A 20,703-nucleotide genomic window follows, 5' to 3' on the forward strand; every position below is an offset into this window, starting at 1 on the left:
TTATCATCCTGGCATGGTCGTGACCTAAGAACAACTAGACAGCTCGATCGTGTTTATGTGTATACGCGTTATTTCTTGTCTATGGTGACTACCGTTTATGGCATATTTTCTTTAAAACTGTTTTATTATTGTTAGTCAGAATTTATGAATATCTGTGTCTATAACAGATAAATATAATCAAATACATAGCATTACGATTATTCCCGCGGTTAAATGCGTATGGTACTGACTAAATTTCGTCCTGAGCTGAAGACGACTTTAGTTGGCTCTTTTCAATGCAGAGCCGATGATGAAACACAGAAAACAATTAATATTCTCTATTATTTAACAATCATAACCTCTAAATCATAATTTCAACGTGAATAAACTACAATCAACTTTCGACGAATACGCAGGTGCACTCCAATCTGGGAACCTCGGTTCTAATACATGAGTTTGTTTGGAAAACAAAATAATATTATCAAGTTAATAATAATTTAATACCATTGAGTAGAAAGGTTCTATGTGCCATAAATCAAAAGTGTGGGAAATTGAGAAAAACATTTTTTTAAACATTTATTCATTTTTGTCAGTAAAATTACAATGCAGCCCCCACATTTCGCCTCATAGGTAACAATACCTTCTTAAAAATGTAATATGATAAGAATAGATTAAAATCCATGATTTAAAAAATCTAGAAGTCATTAATCACTGCCATCAGCTGTTGATCGATTATAAAATGTTTTCTATACCTACTTCTGGAGCCATAGCCACTTTGCTATTTAACGTATGATGGTACTTGGCACCCACTCCACGTAAAATATGGTTTGTTGTATTTTTGGTACTTTGCATCTTTATATAATTTAACGCTATTTAATTGTCTGTATTTAAAATAAATAAAACATGCTAATATATGTACTGGCCTGCATTCTGAATATGACTAATGAGGTTCGAGATCTTTATAATTGATTTTCCGTAACTTGTTCAGAATCAGTCATAGAGTTAGTTTTAGAGAGATGCATTTTAGGGCTCGAAGCAACAAATAGATACATATGTTATTGGATGACAATTATTTTATTATACCTACGAAGAATATTGTGATGTCTGAAATTGAGCACAAACACACATCGCATTTCTGCATGTTGTATTTTCATTATATGGAGGTTCAATTGAGTTAAAACTGCATCAATCGGTTGAAGCGATAAATTATAGGTTCATCTTTTCCGATTTGATCTGCCTTCAGAAGAATAAAGCCTGATCATAAATTTTTGCACAAGCAACGAGTGGTCCACTTTTCAGCTGTCAAAGTCAGATCCCAGATTACTTGACATATTGATTCGCCCTTTCTCGTTTCAAATTGAATTATACAAAAATCTCAAATCCTAAGTTTATTAACTTAACTAAACTAACTAAACTTAACTAAAGTATATTAACAAATAATAAGTATATTAACTATCAGTGTTAAATAATATACATTCCTGTTTATTCATCAGCTGTCAAACTCAGACTAGTCCTTCACACAAAAACCGGTGGTAATATGGATTTCCAAAAAATATGTAGCGCATTGACCTATGCATTACATTTGAAGAAGGTGTGTTCATTCAAGTTTATTATTTACCATGTAACAGTAACTCATCTATCCAAATCTAACCATTCCCTGTGTGAATTCGACAGACGCGTCAGTATGAGCTCTATAGAATATTGCCATGTCATCCATAGACAACAACGGGATGGGCGGAAAAATAAGACCAGTCGTTGTGAAAGCTTTCTACTTGAGTCAGCAATGGGCCAGCACATTTCAATACCTATATCAACAAATTTTGTTTCCATTGGTAACAAACCTATCCAGGCGTTGCTCTATGGGCACATAAACCTTTAATCGCACACTGGTAGTTAGGTTACGATATTGAACATGTAAATATATGAGATTTTTGAGTTAATCGGCCAAATCGGTTAAAAAACTAAGGTTGGTAAAAAATATGTTTTAATAATCTAACCTCAAAATTGGCGCTGGCACTATCAGGAATCTCTTGCTTCATATACGCCATACCGTTCGCTTCTCGACTAGTCTCCTCTTCAGCATCATCTTCGAATTCATTCACTTCGCGTTTTATATCCATTTCACGTATTTAAATCAAGAATGTGACACGGACATGTGAGAATACACGTCTTCTTTCCTTCTCAAAGACAACATTAAATTCAATGAAGTGTTGCCACTTTTTCAATTTTTCTACTATTCCTCACTTCACAATTTTTATGTTTTCCAAGAACTGGGTTGTAGCTACCTACTTTACAAGCTGTTTGTTGGCAAATTTAAAAGCGGGTGATTCAGCTACTGCGATTGTGATGATGATGACTCACAAAACTTTCCATTCGCTGAGAAGCCACAAGCCAGTAGTTGCAGATCACAGACAATAGATAAAATACGCACAAAAACGTAGATAATATTATACACAAGCTAGCGAGTTGAAATCATAATAAATTATATTGTTACTTTTATCGGGCTCTAGCGCTATGAAGTGGAAATTAAATAAAAGTAAAATGCTTGCCGAATAATGTTTCCATTTTAAAACGTCAAAACGGTAAATGTCAAAATGAGCAGTTCGTTTTTTACCGGGAGGTCGCTACCATCTACTTAACTGCGCAGACGCAGTAGGATCACACACCAGCATGTAATCGTGTAAAGTTGACCAGTTGTCAACTTTTCTCGGTAGATTGTTATAATCTGTGGTCGTTAGCTTGTTCGATGATGACACTGGGCGAGTTTACGAGCAGATTGTAAATTCGCCATCAATCAGCGTGTAAAGTAGCTCAATGTCATCGAGCCTTTAGGCATTTTGCAGACTAAAGCCAAGGTAGTAGTCCAATGTGTTCATGATAATTTTCACAGAGAATCGGATTGCGCACATTATTTCATGTATAAGATCAATGTAATGTTATTTATTATCATTAGAAAATCGGTCAAACTTTAAATTTTTTGTGTTAGGTACCTACCTACATAAACTGGTCAGGATCAAACAAATAAAATATATTCAATACACCTGCTTTGCCAACACCTCAGATTAATAATATACCTACCTACCTACCTTCTAAAAAAAATCTTTTGTGTTTTTTTTAATACGATGCCCGACGATTCTTGAACCTACAGCCACTGGATACCTTCCAATGTAGGGCATCCTAATATTTACAACGAATTTGTTCGAAAGAGGTAAACAAAATTAACTTAGTAAAATTATTATTTTTTAATTTTCTGGTACCTAGGTAAGCATTTTGGATCGGAAGAGTAACCTAAATTCCAAAAAGTCCTTACGATATCTCAAATTATAAAATATATTATATCAAACAGCCAAAATGACAACGCATACTATAATTTATTGGATTGTGATCTTATAATTCGGTTACAAAAAAATGGCTACACTGTGGCATATTGTCATTTCACAGCTGTCAAATTGTCTTCTGTCCCGGTAATCCTTAGTTTATTCTCAATTATTCAAATACGCAAAATGGACGTAAAACGCGAAATATGTGACCTCGAATCTTATAATATAAAAGATCATAATAATTATTCCTCTCATGTGAAACATACAAGCAAACCAGACGCCAACACCGATGTGAACCGGGAGAATGCTGATGCCACGTGCATTTTTGAGGTTTGTTATTACGAATTCTTAATTATTGTAGAATGTATGTACCGAGAAGTTAGTTCGTTTTTTGCAGATATGTTTCACAGCTTTTCAAACCAAATAAACGAAGTCGGATTGTTATTTAAACGATTTGACATATATTTTACGAGGAAGCGTTGTCGACAACTAATCATCAGTGTTGCCAGTAAATATCTAAAATTATTTCAATAATAACTTCAAACTATCATGGGTCGCCATATTGAAAAACGTCAGATTTTGCCAGTTACGAGTCGTGTTGGGGTAGTTTCAGCGCCAACTTTAGATTATTGTAACCCGAGCATATCTTTTTGTACGTGCAACGAATGGTCCACTGTTCAGCTGACAAAATCAGATCCCAGATTGCTTGACATTCTCGTTTCAAATTGAGTTATAAAAAAATCTCAAATCAACTATATGAACTATCAATTTTATTTATAAATAATATACATTCCTGTTATTCATCAGCTGTCAAAGTCAGACTCGTCCTTCACAGAAAAACCGGTGGTAATATCGTTTTCCAAAAAATATATAGCATTGATCTATGCATTATATTTGTAGAAGGTGTGTTTATGCTGGTGTATTATTTATTATGTAACTCATCTATTCAAATCAAACCATTCCCTGTGTGAACACGTCAGTATGAGCATTATATAGAACAATGACAGGCAATGACAGGTCATCCATAGACAACAACGGGAGGGGCGGAAAAAGTAGGACCAGTCGTTGTGAATGTATCGGCCCTATACTTAAGTCGGCAATGGTAGTTTTTGACAGTGACTCCCCCTTCTCATTCTGCAGATAAATTTGTAGGGCTGTGCATGAATAATATTCTAAACTTGAAAAGAGTATCATGAAATTCTACCTTACTATACCTCGTGTCTACAAGGGCACACATTTAATTGTCGAATTCATTTATGTTGTCGAAAACATTTCTTCGTGGCACCTGACGATAGCCGAGAGGCTTACGCGTCGGTTTATAATGTTGTGGGTCCCAGTTTATGAAAATAATAACTGAATATCGATTTTAGGTTAGGTCGTGTTTTTGACGATTATCATTTTTACTTTGATGGTCATGGATGGTCAGATGCTTGCTGGAACATAATATAACTAAACGTCAACTTGTCAGAAATGATTTGTTAAATAGCCAGAAACGTTTGCTGGAACATTGTATTCATATTACTTAATCGAAATCGTTGTAGTTAGTGTCACTGTAATCCAAAAATAGCGGGTTCCGGGAAATTATTATACCTACCCCGTTTTCACGTGCATGGATTTACTGCTGGTTGTACAATGCGACAATTCGAACTTATGTGAATTTTTCGCCTGCGCAGTAGAACGACAGTGGTTAACCTGTCGGAAAAACTAACAACACCGCGAAGAGAATTTTGACGTTTACCAATTTTCACAACGCAATACATAAAACTATCTGCAAAATTGCCATACGTACCATCATTGTGTGTTTTGGTTACTGGGGATGTGAACAGTTAATTTGTAACAAATTCTAATGGATTTAGGTTTCTGTACTTCTATTCTTTTTGAGCCGTTTTTTTCGACCCGGGTTTCGCCTATTGGCATCTTCAGGCACTGTGTGTTCTCACCAAAAGATAAATACACATTGACCGGGTCGCAAAAAAAGACTCAAATGGAATAGTACAAAACCTAAATCCAAGTGCCTTCGGTCGATAGTATTAATATTAGTCTTGATTGTTGCTAACAAGTAACGTTGACAAAGAGTACTGTAACACTGCTGACATATTATAGGTAGGTATATTGAAGATAACCTTTTCTGATACCAGGTAAAGATATCAGCTCATTCATTATAGAAATTTAAATCTACAATATTCATAAGAAAATAATTCAAGGAGCATTCTTTTCATTTTTTTCAGCACGAAGCAAACGGCATTCCTGAGATGGAAGCCGCAATGCGGTACGATGCAATTATAATACACGAACATGACATTAAGCAGGAAATAGTGAATGCTTCCGAAAAAGAAATCTGTTTAAAATTGACAAGGGCCACTTTTTATCGCAATAATTTTGTATGCGATGTATGTTATGCATTTTTCTCTTCAAAAACGATTCTCATCAATCACAAGTGTATGCATGACGTATCTCTGAGTGATAATGAAGTGGCTCTCCTTCGAGCACGAGCCTTCCAAGAGCTCGGTGAATGCTCGGATTCGTCAATGTTCAATAACGATTCACAGGTACGTTCCATTCTCATTGTGTTATTGCTATTCTTATTCAAACACTTCGGAATTGTATAAAATATATGTGGTTGCGTTTTTCATAGTGGACTGTAATTAATTAGTGGAATGATTGTGATGTGGATGCTGAGAGGGGGAGGTTACACGTAAGATGCCAAACACTGACCTTTTATGAAGTTCTGTTATCTGGTTAAAGCTGGTCCTTCGTGCATTCTCTCTCGTCCTAGCACAGTACACTTGTGATGAATGATATGCTAAATGAGAAAATACCCTGTGCTGGTAACACGACACAAGTGGTCTGATTAACAGATTAACACGGAGACTCGGTTAGAATTATGGCTTCCACGACGGTTGCACTGGACATGCTCGTGATATGCACTTTAATTTTTGAATCAGTCTGTATGTTTAAATTACTCATTAAACGACGGTATAGCTGCAATAAGCATACACGCGCCCGTTGTCATGAGGTAACTAAATGTTATTCAATATATGCCAACAGCTGAGATTTGAGGTGGGGGGAATTATAGGGAAACAGAGTCACCATAATTGGCCCAATCAAATAATATATATGGTAATCACCTGTTACTTTATTTACTTAAGTCACCAGTTTCACTGTAATTCATATTTATACCCTCCATCATAATCAACTTAATGCTGAATAAAATGATCATCCATCTCTTGGCACTCACGTGGGTTTAGTTACATTATTTTTTTGACAGTGGTTACAGAGGCTTTGTGGACAACTAATTATAGCCTCTTCACTGACTTCGTATGGCACCGTCTCATATTTAAGCAGCATTGAGTGACCAGAGAACATAGAATTAATGCGAACTGAACTACCTAACGGGTGTGGAATAACAGGCAATCTATCTGGATGTGGAAGAATATTGGATAAAGTTAAACACGTGTCAAGAATACGTCATTCTCAACTTGTCCTTCGTTCTGACAACTGCTTTCGGCTTATGCACTGGCGCTCAAATTGCAACACACACTATTCTTCGTCTAAAATGTGTACCTATTTCATTTTTGCAGGTCACACATTCAAATTCCTTCTTCAAAATGTAATAAATTGCGATATAGTCTATCTGAATTATATTTATTAATCTGTTCTGTGCTATTGACATGTCAGATAACGCCATTACATACTTTGACGATGTATATTATCTAATTTGCTTTTCAAAACTGTTTTATCTATTGTTTATGGTCCTTATTTTGCACAATATTTTATAAAGTTAATAAAGTACCCATAATTAGACACCCACGGTGGCTGCGCGGCTTAAGCGTTGGACTATAATGCCGTGGGTCCCACGTTCGAATCCTCGATCTGGCAAGTACACATATTGTTTTGCAATTTGTGTGAGTCAGGGTATGCACCTGTAGGTTAAGCAAGTGGCTTACATCCAATACTCGTAAAAAAATCTCTTAATACAAACTTCTACTCTGTGAAAACCCATATGATCCCATTAGGATCGGACATGGTCGACAAAAAAAAATTAGTACCTAATACAGTTTTGGCACAAACAAAATATTTATCAAACAAGTCAATAATAAATCCATAGTATTTACTAGTTTGATAGCTACATATCGATTCCCCTTATCATTCACCGATGTTGATCCACTGCTAGATGAAGGCCTCCCCTAGTCCCATCCACTTTTTTCTTCTGTCGAATCGATACCATTGTGGTTATAAACAGAAGCAACTCCCTCGTATTAAAATAATGCGAATTGAATTTTATTTTTGTTTTTTAGTGGCCTGACATTAACCGTGCCAGTCTAAAGTCTGAGATAGATCCTCAACTAGTTGATTCGAAGGACGAATTTATAGAAGACACACAATGCCAAATCAAATATGAAGATTCACAACCTAGTTGCTCATATTCCGAATGCAAGCCAGTAGAACAGGTAGGAACGTTTATAATATTAATTTATATATTACTGTGTAATTGTGATATGATAGAGTATACCTCGTAAACACGTGCATGGATTTACAGCTGACAGTGAGTATAATCGCGGCCATAACAAGAAAATGGACGTGTAAACACGTATTATCGTGCAAGATTGCATGCTATATTGGTACATGCATGGCGGTGCGCATGCGCAGTAAAACGATAGTGGCGAACTTGCCGAAAGAAATACGAAATACACCGTACAGAATATTTTGACGTCTACCGATTATCTAAGAACAAGAAAACATCGCGTCTCGCTTACGCTTTAAAATGATTTTGCAAAGACAGTCAGCACTTTTACATGTAAATAGTTATTAATGCAATTGTTAAAACACACACTATTATTGCAAGTAAATCCATGTACGTGTACAGGCACCAATATGTTATTTTCTTGTTTTATACCTTGTATCGCATGAAGTGTTTTCTATACATTTGGCATATTAAACACAATGTGTTAAACATTATGGATGTTCCGTCGTTTCTAATATTTAATAAATATTTGTACGGTCTCAATTTTATAAAATCGTTTTAACATAAATTAAGGAAAATTCAAGTTGCACGTGCGTACTTATATTTTTAAGAAAAAATCTGTGATTTTTAAAATAAACATAAAATACATTATCAATGAATTATTATAAAATACTTTCACTGTATACAAGAATACTAAAACCAAAATTTATATATTCTTTTATATAACAAGGAACGAATTCAAATGTTATCAAGTATTTTTTAATTGCAAGTTTATCTTTGACTTTAATAAAAATCTTATAATGTTTTGAGGTTTAAATTGATTATAAATTATAACAATCTCAAATTGCAAGCCTAATACTTATCTACTAGGTGCCTCTCGTAGGCGGAGCACTCACCTTAAGCCTAAACGAAATGCCGGATCATCGAACGGTAGGGTGTACGTTTTTTACACTTTTTACCCCACTGAAATGCATTTTACCTGATTACCTCGCATAAAATTAAGTCAAATGATATTCACTTAAAAATACAATATTATGTACCTAGTACCTACTTAATAAATAAAGAGATAATATACGTATAAGTAGAGTTTGTTAAAAACCTCAAATGGAAATGGGCTGGACACATAACTCAAAGAAGGGACAATCGTTGGACAATTTTAATCATCCAGTATTGTACACATTTATATATTTATAAAAATCGTTTTATTTTTAAATGAACATAAAAAATAATAAAATCAATGAATTACTTAGAAAACTTACTAAATTAAATTTTAATAATAAATATGACTAAAAATACGTGTAATAATAAGATGGGGTCCAATTCAACAAATTCACATTTTATGACACTTTTTAGAATTGTAAGTTTATCTTTGACTTAAAATAAAAAATATATTTTTTAATGTTTTCAGATACATATTTATTAATTAACATAGACGGAATTGTAAATTATCAAAAACATGTCTCAATTTGCAAGCTTCGTATTTTTCCTAAGGTGCCTCTGTTAGGAAAAGACATTGCCTTAATAAGCGGATCAAATTATATGTGATTCGTACGTTCTAACATATCCATTTTACAGTTTTATACATCATATTACATTATATAGCTAGTTATTATAACATATACCCTTTAAAGCACTCATGGCTGACTTTCATATCTTCCACGTTTTACCTGACGGATTCGCCAGTGTACCCAGCGGGACTTTTATCTGGAAATTTTCATCTCAGTTCGTCAACACATCGGCGTATACAATTTGTTGTCCCGGTTTGCTATGTGTCCGGGGTATGTGGTTACGTCTCCTACTCATTTATAGTGAGCGTCAGCGTATGGCTGACGTCCAGGGTCGTGTCATACTATTATCATTTCTTATCGTCATTTTACCTCTCATTTCTTTACTTAAGAGCATACATAAGTGAAACGGCAAATAATTTTCAACAGAAGTGCGACGAAATTTTTTACTCGTCGCCAATCGGAGACCGACAGTCGTGATGTAAGCACGTCAATTTGTTTTGTGATGGCGTCGGAGGAATATATTCTTAAATCGTGTAAAGATGACTAAAAAACTTTACCCATTTACTTGAAAAAGAAAACATGTCAATGAATATACTATTATTATTACTTATATAACGATAACATAACATTAAATGGACGCGTGTTGAATTTTTATGACAAATTATATTTCGTTCGGCTCGCGTCATTTGCACAATCCGCGCATCACCTAGCCCATCCGATCTTTTTAGGCCATGCCTCAACTGAAGTATAGCTTTAATGTCTGAAGATGCTCGAAAGCAAAAATGTTGAAAAAATATATCTTAAACGGAATAGTATAAAACATAATTTAGAATTTATAGGGTAACGATAATTTTGTTTTCTAGGTTTCTACCAAGGGATTTTCTACAAGGAATCACGATTCCGATAGTAGTGGACAATCCTCGCCTGATGGAATCCATAATCGAATGATTCAGTATTCAGAAGTGACGATAGATGAAGAAAACATTAAAAAAGAAATTTTAAAACAAAATACTCCGAAGGAACTTCGTCTTATTCTGACAAGGGTAATACATTTCTCACGTAATTTGATTTGCAACAGTACATTTGTCGGTTTCCACCGTGTGTCTTCCTTCTTTACTCGACGTTTCGGGCTCGTTGCAGAGGCCATCATCAAGAGATGATATGATAATGACCTCTGCAATGAGCCCGAAACGTCGATTTAAGAAAGTAGAAAGACACATCACGATCGTGAAACGTGGTGAAGTAAGTTATTGCAAACTATTTTCGCGATCGGACTATTTTTAAGAAAAATTATATATGATTATATAAGGGATAAGTTACATATAGGTATGTAGTTTTCGATGCAGAAGTACTCTCAAAAGTCAAAAATGATTCACACGGACGTGATTGCTGATCCAGGGACTTAGTAATCCTAAGTTATTTGTAATTTTAATTGTGTATAACATCCTCGCTAGCAGTTATATCTAATTACTATGAACGTATTTGAGTTTTAACACTATTAAACATAAGTACCTGCCTAGCTTGTACTGTCAGACAGTCGACAAAGACTAACATTTCAAAATAATTTGTGGCAGTGACGTCCCGTGGGGGTAGGCAGATTGAGCGTCGCTTGGGGCCGGCAAATCGAGGAGGATCATTAGATGTATAGAAATAGGTAACTAAACTTAGTAAGTACCTAATAATGAAAATATCCTTCGATTAAAAAAATCAGCTCACTGGTTGGAAACAAAGTGTATTAAGAATTAACATAAAAGGTTTAACAAAACTGTATTTTTTGTCGGTTTCGCGATGTCTAGTTTACTTCTGTTGTCCTTAGACGTCACGTCCTTGATGACAAGCAATGACACGTGCAGATTTGCGAAATATATTTTGAATTATAGTTAGGTACATAGGTATTTACCTAGCTCGCGTTTTTTGAAAGTTGTCAGGTGTATTTTTAATGTATATGAAACCGTGGACTCACAATATTGTTTATTGAAGTAGAGATGGCATTTAAATTGGATTTAGTGGTATATATTTTGTTAGTAATGTATCCATACAACACATTTCTTAAATATTGGGCTCATGTAAGGATGATAAAAAATACTGTATAAAATGGGGCGGCATTTTAGCGCTGCCTAGGGGCGGCATTTTGTCTCGAGACGTCACTGATTTGTGGCATATGGCCATTGCGGCTGTTTTTGATGAAGCACATTCTTGACGGCTGGTTTTGGGCCACGAGCACTGCTGGCCATATATCACAAATAACACGAACAATGTTGGTTTCCAAAGCATCAATAGTTATGTATGGCAAGCAACGTATACTAGCGACATCACATATCCGCATAGAAATATTTGTCAAATCGCACGACTTTGGAGACAAATTGACAGGTCAATATCATGATATAAGCTTATTGCCAATTTTGATTTCAATAAGTCGGTGGTTGTGGCCTCTGTATGACACGTAGTTTCATACTGTAGATACCTACTACATCTTGTCCGGATCAATGCCATACATATTTACAACAGCAACAATGATCTCCATTGAACATAACGCGAGCTCCGGCCTCATTTTTTCATAAATAACGTTCGATGTTCCTCCATGATGTCAACCACACAAGTCAGTGCATTTTTTTTTGATGTAATCAATTCTCTAGGGTCACATCTAGGTGGGACTCCATATGCGCCAATTTTGTTTATTAACAAACCCGTTTAGCCCAAAATGAGCATCATAGCTTAAGTAAGAGATTATTTATTATTTGGAATCGCTGTTCGAACGTCACTCTATCCATGCTATGCCTGTCTAAATACTGATCATAAATGACAAAAAGTATGCGCAGTATCACAGTTCGGTTTGATAGTTAACCCTTCCGTAAGTTCGATCTAAGCAACAAAATAAAATTATGAAATCCTGAAAACTGAAAGGTATATTATGGGAATCGAGTCAGATGTCGTGAAATTGGCGATTTAATGTAGTACCTGCCATAAAATACAAAGTCTCGAATGTCTTCTATAATAATTTAATAATTAATACCATCTTTAACGGGTGTAATTATGTGCAGTGGTTCTTGGTACACTTCTCCTTGGCAACCTGTATTTTTAGTTTAGATAAGTGACTGCACCCCTCACCCTACTCTGTCTTAGACTATACAAACAAAAGATTATGGAAAACCAATGTTCGAACAACTAGTCATTATAAAACGACCAATAATTTATAGGCGAAAGGGGGGTGTGCTGCAACAGTGGGCAAGCTAAACGTTTATAACTTATCTATAAAATAATTATAGTGATATTTAGTAATAATATTCTAAATTCACGAAATATGGAAACTACCATTAAAAGTTTCCACTGGGTATAGTAATTTTATGTTTCGCTACCTAATAGCAATCCCTACACCATTCCACATTTTTTCAATATGGAGTTGTATCGTGTTGTTTGTGTTCTATTAAATTATGTGGAATTTCGAAATATGATATATTAAAAATAATATTGCTTATCCTATTGAACATGGTTGCTTGAATATAAATTCTAGTTTCGCCTTTTAGCGTGGCAGGTACTATGTACACTCTCCAACGATACACTAAAACGGAATAAACATATTTAGTTACTACACGTAAATCACGATATAATTTATTATTCTCGAAAATGGAGCAAAACTGCATCACCGTACCTACGTAATTCTGGTGACCATAAATTATTTTATCAAGATATATTAGAAATAAACATATCACAGTTACAGATTAAACCTATCCTATACACATCAGTCAATTTATTCAACATTTATCCAATATAATATGGAGTTTTCCATTTGGAACTATAATAGTTTTACCACATAATTATATAATATGTACTTACCAAGAATTTTACCACAATAATTCTACCATAGTCTGTTTTATGCAGTTGCTGTTGAAATTCATATGTAGGTACATTTGTTTACCTATAAATGGATCATTCCTTATATTAATGGAACATTATTTATTTTTTAATAAGCTACCCAAATATGTACTTTTATTATTTCTAAACGTCATTTTACTCTCACTTATTTAATAACGTCTGATAATGCTGAAATGGTTTTTCTAGGTTTCTACGAAAGGATTTTTCAAGCGGAGTCACGTTACAGACAGGAGTCAACGATTTTCACCTGACAAAACGATACAGCATTCAGAATTGACGATAGATGATCAAAACCTTAAAAAAGAAATGTCAGAAAAAAATACTCCGAAGGAACTTCGACTTATTCTGAGAAGAGTAATACATTTTTCACATAATATGATTTGCATTATTTGCAACGCAGTTTTTAGTTGCAGAAGTACTCTGAAAAGTCATAATATAATGGTTCACGCAGAAATGATAGTTGATCAAAGTCAATACAATGTATTTTCACAAACGAGTCATCTCAAACGATATAAAATTACGAATACTGGTGAAAAACCTTATAAATGCAATGTGTGCCCATATAGATCCTTTCAGCTTAATCATCTAAAAAGACATAAAATGACACATACTGGTGAAAAACCTTATAAATGCAATGTGTGTACATATAGATGCTCACAACTTGGTAATCTTAAAGTACATAAGATGACTCACTCTGGTAAAAAACCTTATGAATGCAATGTTTGCCCATATAGATGCAAGCAACATTCTGATCTTAAAAGACATAAAAGGACACATACTGGTGAAAAACCTTATAAATGCAATATGTGTTCATTTGAATCTTCGTATCTTAGTGTTATCAAAAGACATAAAATGACACATACTGGTGAAAAACCTTATAAATGTAATGTGTGCCCATATAGATCCTTTCAGCTTAATCATCTAAAAAGACATAAAATGACACATACTGGTGAAAAACCGTATAAATGCGATGTGTGTACATATAGATGCTCACAACTTGGTAATCTTAAAGTACATAAGATGACTCACTCTGGTAAAAAACCTTATAAATGCAATGTGTGTACATATAGATGCTCACTACTCGGTAATCTTAACTTACATAAGATAACACACTCTGGTAAAAAACCTTATAAATGCAATGAATGCTCACGTAGATTCTCTCAACGTTGTAGTCTTAAGGCACACAACAGGACACATACTGGTGAAAAACCTTATAAATGCAATGTGTTTGTATACATGCGCGCAGTCAAGTACTATGAAAACACATAAAATGACACACACTGGTGAAAAACCTTATAAATGCAAGATCTGTTCAAGGAGATTCTCACGACATAGTAGACTTAAAAAACATGAAATGAGACACGTTGGTGAATAACCTTATATTTAATGAATAATATATATTGAATAATGCAATATTATTATATTCATATAATGCTGCTGATACTTTTCGCATTCTTGAATACTATCTTCAAAAGGCACCTCCCATTGTGTTCTAAGAGTAAAGTGTTCAACCCATATGTGCTACAAAAAAAACAATTGATAAATAAGCAGACAAGAGTAAGCGATATCATAGAGGTCGCTAAGCAGTTGAAATGGCAATAGGCCAAATATGTCTCTTAAGGCCGGTTCGGATTAGTCGAGTGATTTAGTTACCACTTAATGATTTAGTTACTAAAAAGTGTCAGAACACGGTACGTTCGTGAGTGACGTGTCAAAATGAACTGACTACAACGTAACAAAGCAAAAATAAATAAATTCTAATGGATTTAAATTTTGTACTTTTCCATTTGAGTCGTTTTTTGCGACCCGCGTTCTGCCTTTCGGCATCTTCAGGTGCTGTGCTCGCTCACCAAAGGCAAACACACACTTTTTAATAAAAAGAAAATAGTATCTAAATTATTTTATACAGGTATAGAACCTACCACACCGGTCATTGCTGATCATTGGTGTAGATTGAGTTATATGGGGAAAACCAGTGAAAAAGTTAAAAAATATCTTTCCAAAAATAATGTAAACCGGCATTCTATTGCAACAACACAGTTGGTAGATTATTGATAAACAATAAAGACCTCATAGAAATTAAAAATAAATCCGGTATTTATAAATTACAGTGTAATAATTTTCCCAAATTTTACGTTGGTAAAACTACGAGGAAACTAAATATTATAATTATTGCTGAACACTTAGCAGCCCAAAGATTGGAGAAGGAGACATCAACATTTGCGAACCACTTATTAAATGAAAAACATACGTTTGACATTGTAAAGGGTGCAAAACTACTTCACAGTTATGCGGGTGATTATAATATATTATTCTACTAAGAAATATTAGAAATAAATAGGGCACAGTTGAAGAGACAGCCTATCTTGAATGATCAACTTAGCTTTCCTAGTAGCCCATTGCTATATCCTATATGAGGGTTTGCATGCGAGACTATAAATGGTCAATGGTATTGACATGCGACACTTATCTATATGTCTGAGAATGTATGGATGTGGATTTAGGTATGTATACGTGTGTATATAAAAATATATATTACTTAGTTTATACTTATATTAAATAAAAATAAATATATAAAAAATGTAAAAGTAGGTAGGTACCATGTATGAGTCATAGACTATTGGTTGTTTAACTAATGACTTTTAAAGACAAATATCTCATTAGTTTACTCCATTAATTTCCAATACATTACCATTGTTCCTAGAATTGACGATTTACACCTCTTGAGTGTAGTGTTTTTATTATTTATATGTACTAATGATCTATTATTGGTCTTAGTAATGCAAGTACAAGTCAACATTATAATCGAAGGAAAATCAACGGGTAGTTATTTTAAAATATTAAAAAAAATTAGCTAGTACAGCTGATGTTTATAAGAGTATCAAACAGTTACTAGGTGTCAATCATCTCAAGAAGGATAATTAGGAAAGTTGACTTAAATCAGTCGTATGTACATGTACAACGTGCTGTCTACTTCAACCATTACTTCAGACAAATATAATAAGTTGGATATTTTCGAAAGAAAGTCTTGGTGAAAGGACAATGAGGACCGGCTTATTATGCTTAGATGGCCATTCATCGGCTGAGAATATCTTTTTGAGCAGATGAAACCATTCCTGTAATATATTATACACAAAGCTAGCGGAGTCGTAGGTAAGCAAAATAAAAACGACAAGATTGTTGATAAAATAATATTCTGTAAGTATAACAACATACATAAAATGTAATCAAAGAAAATTACTTATAAGATAATAATATGTATCAAATAAAATGTTTACTGCAATCTGAATGTTTTCCCTAGCATCACCTCACGGATTCTACACTTCTCAATGCGAAAGATAATCGCGTGACTGGTATGAGTATCATGAGTAAACAACACAGGCTACAAGAAAAAACAAAGGGTCTGAAATATTTAGACGATGAAACCTTAGCCGAGATGTAACGGTGTGAGGTCACAGTAATATTTACATAATCCAGTACTTTTATGAATCCTTCGAGACTTGGAGTTCTGTCGCTGTGGTGTTAAATAAAAGACAATATTTAAAAAAAATCTTCCTGTTTTTATTTCGATATATGCACGACTATGTGATTAACAGAAGGGGCTTAAATTCTACAAAACATTAGAAAATTAATTGTATTGTCATCGAGTATTGCCACTTTTATGTAGCACAAGATAAATAATGTAGGTCATACAAAAATAATTTTAATTAAACAAAACAAAGTAATCAGTTAACGACCAATACGTTAATTTTCCCATGACTGCTAAATATGGTGGGAGAGAAATGATTGTGATAAAATTATAAAAATCGGCCTTTGGGCCAAAAAATACCATTTTAGATATACACAACTTATTATTATCATTTATCACGAAAAATAAATATTACAATAAATTTAATGAGAAGAATGAAACGGTTGTACATTTTTTTAGAATTCAGGTGTTAATTTTGTAGTTGATATTCTCAAAACTGCTTGTAAATGGGCATCGAAGATATTTGATCGTAAAGATTTTTATTGAGGTTCATGATCGAACATGTTTGTTCACATTTATTATATAGGTTGATTCAAAAATAACGAACATTTTTCTTGCATAATCTTTCAAGTTGGTTGAATTTATCTGAAATAAGGGCATTGTAAAATTTGGAGATTTCTTCACGACGATGCAATTCTTTTAAATCATTGTCACACTGCAGATCAAAAATCTAAAGTTGTAGTTCTATCGGTACACTATAATATCTATTGAAAAAGGATCGCGTACTATTGCTAAACTTGTCTCAAAATCTTTGTGAAAAATCGTCATTCAGAGCTTTGATAATTTTACCATATTCTTCAAATTTATATTCTGGTATATTCAGCAACTTCAAAGTTGGAAAGTGGTCCACGTTGTTATTCGATATTTGTCGAAGGAATAACTTTTTAATTTTACAATTTAATTGAAATCCATTCAAACTTTTAACCATATCATGGGCATATTTGTTTTCCTTGCAACGCGGAGTTAAAAGTATTTATATGTGTCACGATGTTCAACGTAGAAAATAGTGGTTGCATGGTGTGTGACGAGACGCAAGGAGGTCGTACTGAGATAATACATTTACGAAACAACAAATTTTAATCTATTGTCAATATTTTTTAAAAAATAAAAAAAAGATTTTCGTATCCAGAAGTACAATTAATGATGGCGGGCCGCAAAAAAAATACCCGGCGGGCCGCAGTTTGCCCCTCCCTGCGTTAAACTATATTAACCATTACAAAATAAGTAGGTACGTTTTTTACTATTTTAATGTTTGTACTTATTTTAGTACGTATTTAGATAGGTTACAACATTTTAGGGTTAGAAATCAATATTTTAATGTGTAGGTAGCAAAATAAAGGAAGAGTATTAAATTTATCGGATAGTATTAGGTATATTTAACTGTCATATTTGTACAAAAAAATCTCTCTACCTATATAATTAAATACTAGTTATTATCTATCATGCCATGTTAAAAAGTATTCCCATAAATACTATAATATAAATAAGACTTATTCGAAGGTATTTTTCAAAAACAAAAAATTACAAAATAATCAATATATTATATACCAATTATACTAAAACTATGCACGTAATTTTATAATCCATTAAGGTACTACTTCGAGTAGATGTGTTTTAAAAATATCATTTATTGTGTATTTTTTATTTTTAATCGGGAAGGTATATAGGTAATAGATATAGTCTTTTGTACACACTATACTTTAAGAATTTATTATTTCCTTAGCTTATTCCATGTAACCACATAATTATTGTAATTTATAATTTTATTTAGCATTCAAACCTCATCTTATCTCTTTTGTACATCCCTTTTATATTACAATATTGTTTTATGTAAGTAATTAATAATACTTCGTTTTTTCAATCAATTACATTGAATGCGGTATGATTTGATGCGGTGAACGTGCGTACGCAAAACCACATATTATGCGGTTTAAGGTGACCACCACCCCATCGACATCCGACTTTGTCCTGAAGATGATCAATGATGACATATTGTAGCGGCCGTTTCTACTAATTCAGAACGAGAAAAGCCTTAATCGGATTCGGACATGAACGTACGGTTCTTGATGGACGATTACGTGTTAATTGCATGTTATGTACACAAAACAATGTGTAAATCGATGACCAAAGAGTTTTAAAAATCATTGTTAACCACTTGAAACGATCATTTATCTTTAAAAACGAAGTAAAATGCCAAATTTATTAAATGTAGACAGAGTCTAACGCATGGCATCGTACAATATTTTAGGGATTGCATGTAAAAGGTTAACTTAACAATATTCTTTTATTATGTTATTTCAAATCGGATGTTAAGGATGAGACGAAAAAATAAGAAATTTTACACCAAAATGTGTCATTTTTGATTTCAGTGATTTCAAGCCACCGCATTGTGTACAGTAGTATCAGAATAAATAAAAATTGAAATAGTATACACATAAGTATTAATATCCTACAACCTTAAAATGCTTTTCGCCAGAATGTGGTGTAGCATGCATGTGGAATGTAGGTTATGATTGATTACACGAGTAATCTCATAGTTTAAATTTGAACAGCATTTAATCAGTATGAGTCAAGTTATACGATCTAAGTGTACCAGGTTGGGCACATGAGTAATTACATTGATCACATTAAAATGGCTTTTCGCCAGAATGCGACATCCTGTGTCTTTTAAGGCTGCTAGAATATATACAAGAGTAATCACACTGATCACATTTAATTAGCTTTTCACCAGAATGAGTCATTTTGTGTTTTTTCATGTTAACATATGTTCTAGATGAATAATTACATTGGTTATATTTAAATGACTTTTCACCAGAATGAGTCATTCTATGTTTTTTTATGTCACCAAATGTTATAGATAAATAATTACATTGGTCACATTTAAATAGCTTTTCACAAGAATGAGTCATTTTGTGTGTTTTCATGTTACCAAATAGTATACACGAGTAGTCACATTGGTCGCATTTAAATGGCTTTTCACCAGAATGAGTAATTTTGTGCGTTTTCATCTGATTAGATGTAATAGATGAGTAATTGCATTGGTCACATTTAAAAGGCTTTTCACCAGAATGAGTCATTTTATGCGTTTTCATCCGACCAGATGTAATAGATGAGTGATTGCATTGGTCACATTTAAAAGGCTTTTCACCAGAATGAGTCATTTTGTGTTTTTTCATGTAACCAGGTTGTATACACGAATAATTACATTGGTCACATTTAAATGGCTTTTCACCAGAATGAGTCATTTTGTGTAATTTCATGTTACCAAATGTTATAGATGAATAATTACATTGGTCACATTTAAATGGCTTTTCACCAGAATGAGTAATTCTGTGTTTTTTCATGTTACCAAATGTTATAGATGAATAATTACATTGGTCACATTTAAATAGCTTTTCACCAGAATGACTCATTTTGTGTCTTTTCATGTTACCAAATAGCATACACGAGTAATCACATTGGTCGCATTTAAATGGCTTTTCACCAGAATGAGTAATTTTGTGCGTTTTCATCTGATTAGATGTAATAGATGAGTAATTGCATTGGTCACATTTAAAAGGCTTTTCACCAGAATGAGTAATTTTGTGCGTTTTCATATGATTAGATGTAATAGATGAGTAATTGCATTGGTCACATTTAAAAGGCTTTTCACCAGAATGAGTCATTTTATGCGTTCTCATCTGACCAGATGTAATAGATGAGTGATTGCATTGGTCACATTTAAAAGGCTTTTCACCAGAATGAGTCATTTTGTGTTTTTTCATGTAATTAGGTTGTATACACGAATAATTACATTGGTCACATTTAAACGGCTTTTCACCAGAATGAGTCATTTTGTGTAATTTCATGTTACCAAATGTTATAGATGAATAATAACATTGGTCACATTTAAATGGCTTTTCACCAGAATGAGTAATTCTGTGTTTTTTCATGTTACCAAATGTTATAGATGAATAATTGCATTGGTCACATTTAAAAGGCTTTTCACCAGAATGAGTCATTTTGTGTTTTTTCATGTAACCAGGTTGT

The 20,703-nt window shown here is 33.5% G+C and overlaps 1 protein-coding gene across 1 annotated transcript; it reads left to right on the forward strand.

The window, feature by feature from the left end:
- The first annotated feature begins 3,399 nt into the window (after positions 1 to 3,399).
- LOC147076197 (uncharacterized) lies at positions 3,400 to 16,487 on the forward strand. The gene is made up of 6 exons (XM_085940313.1): positions 3,400 to 3,629; positions 5,528 to 5,848; positions 7,598 to 7,750; positions 10,136 to 10,315; positions 13,332 to 13,953; positions 16,447 to 16,487. Exons 1-6 carry the CDS (start codon positions 3,483 to 3,485, stop codon positions 16,485 to 16,487), a joined length of 1,464 nt encoding a protein of 487 aa, XP_085796439.1. The 5' UTR covers positions 3,400 to 3,482.
- The last annotated feature ends 4,216 nt before the right edge of the window (positions 16,488 to 20,703 follow it).

The sequence above is a fragment of the Rhyacophila brunnea genome, unplaced genomic scaffold, assembly GCF_057557595.1.
Source record: "Rhyacophila brunnea isolate RB1 unplaced genomic scaffold, BYU_Rbru_1.0 scaffold_13, whole genome shotgun sequence".
NCBI lineage: Eukaryota > Metazoa > Arthropoda > Insecta > Trichoptera > Rhyacophilidae > Rhyacophila > Rhyacophila brunnea.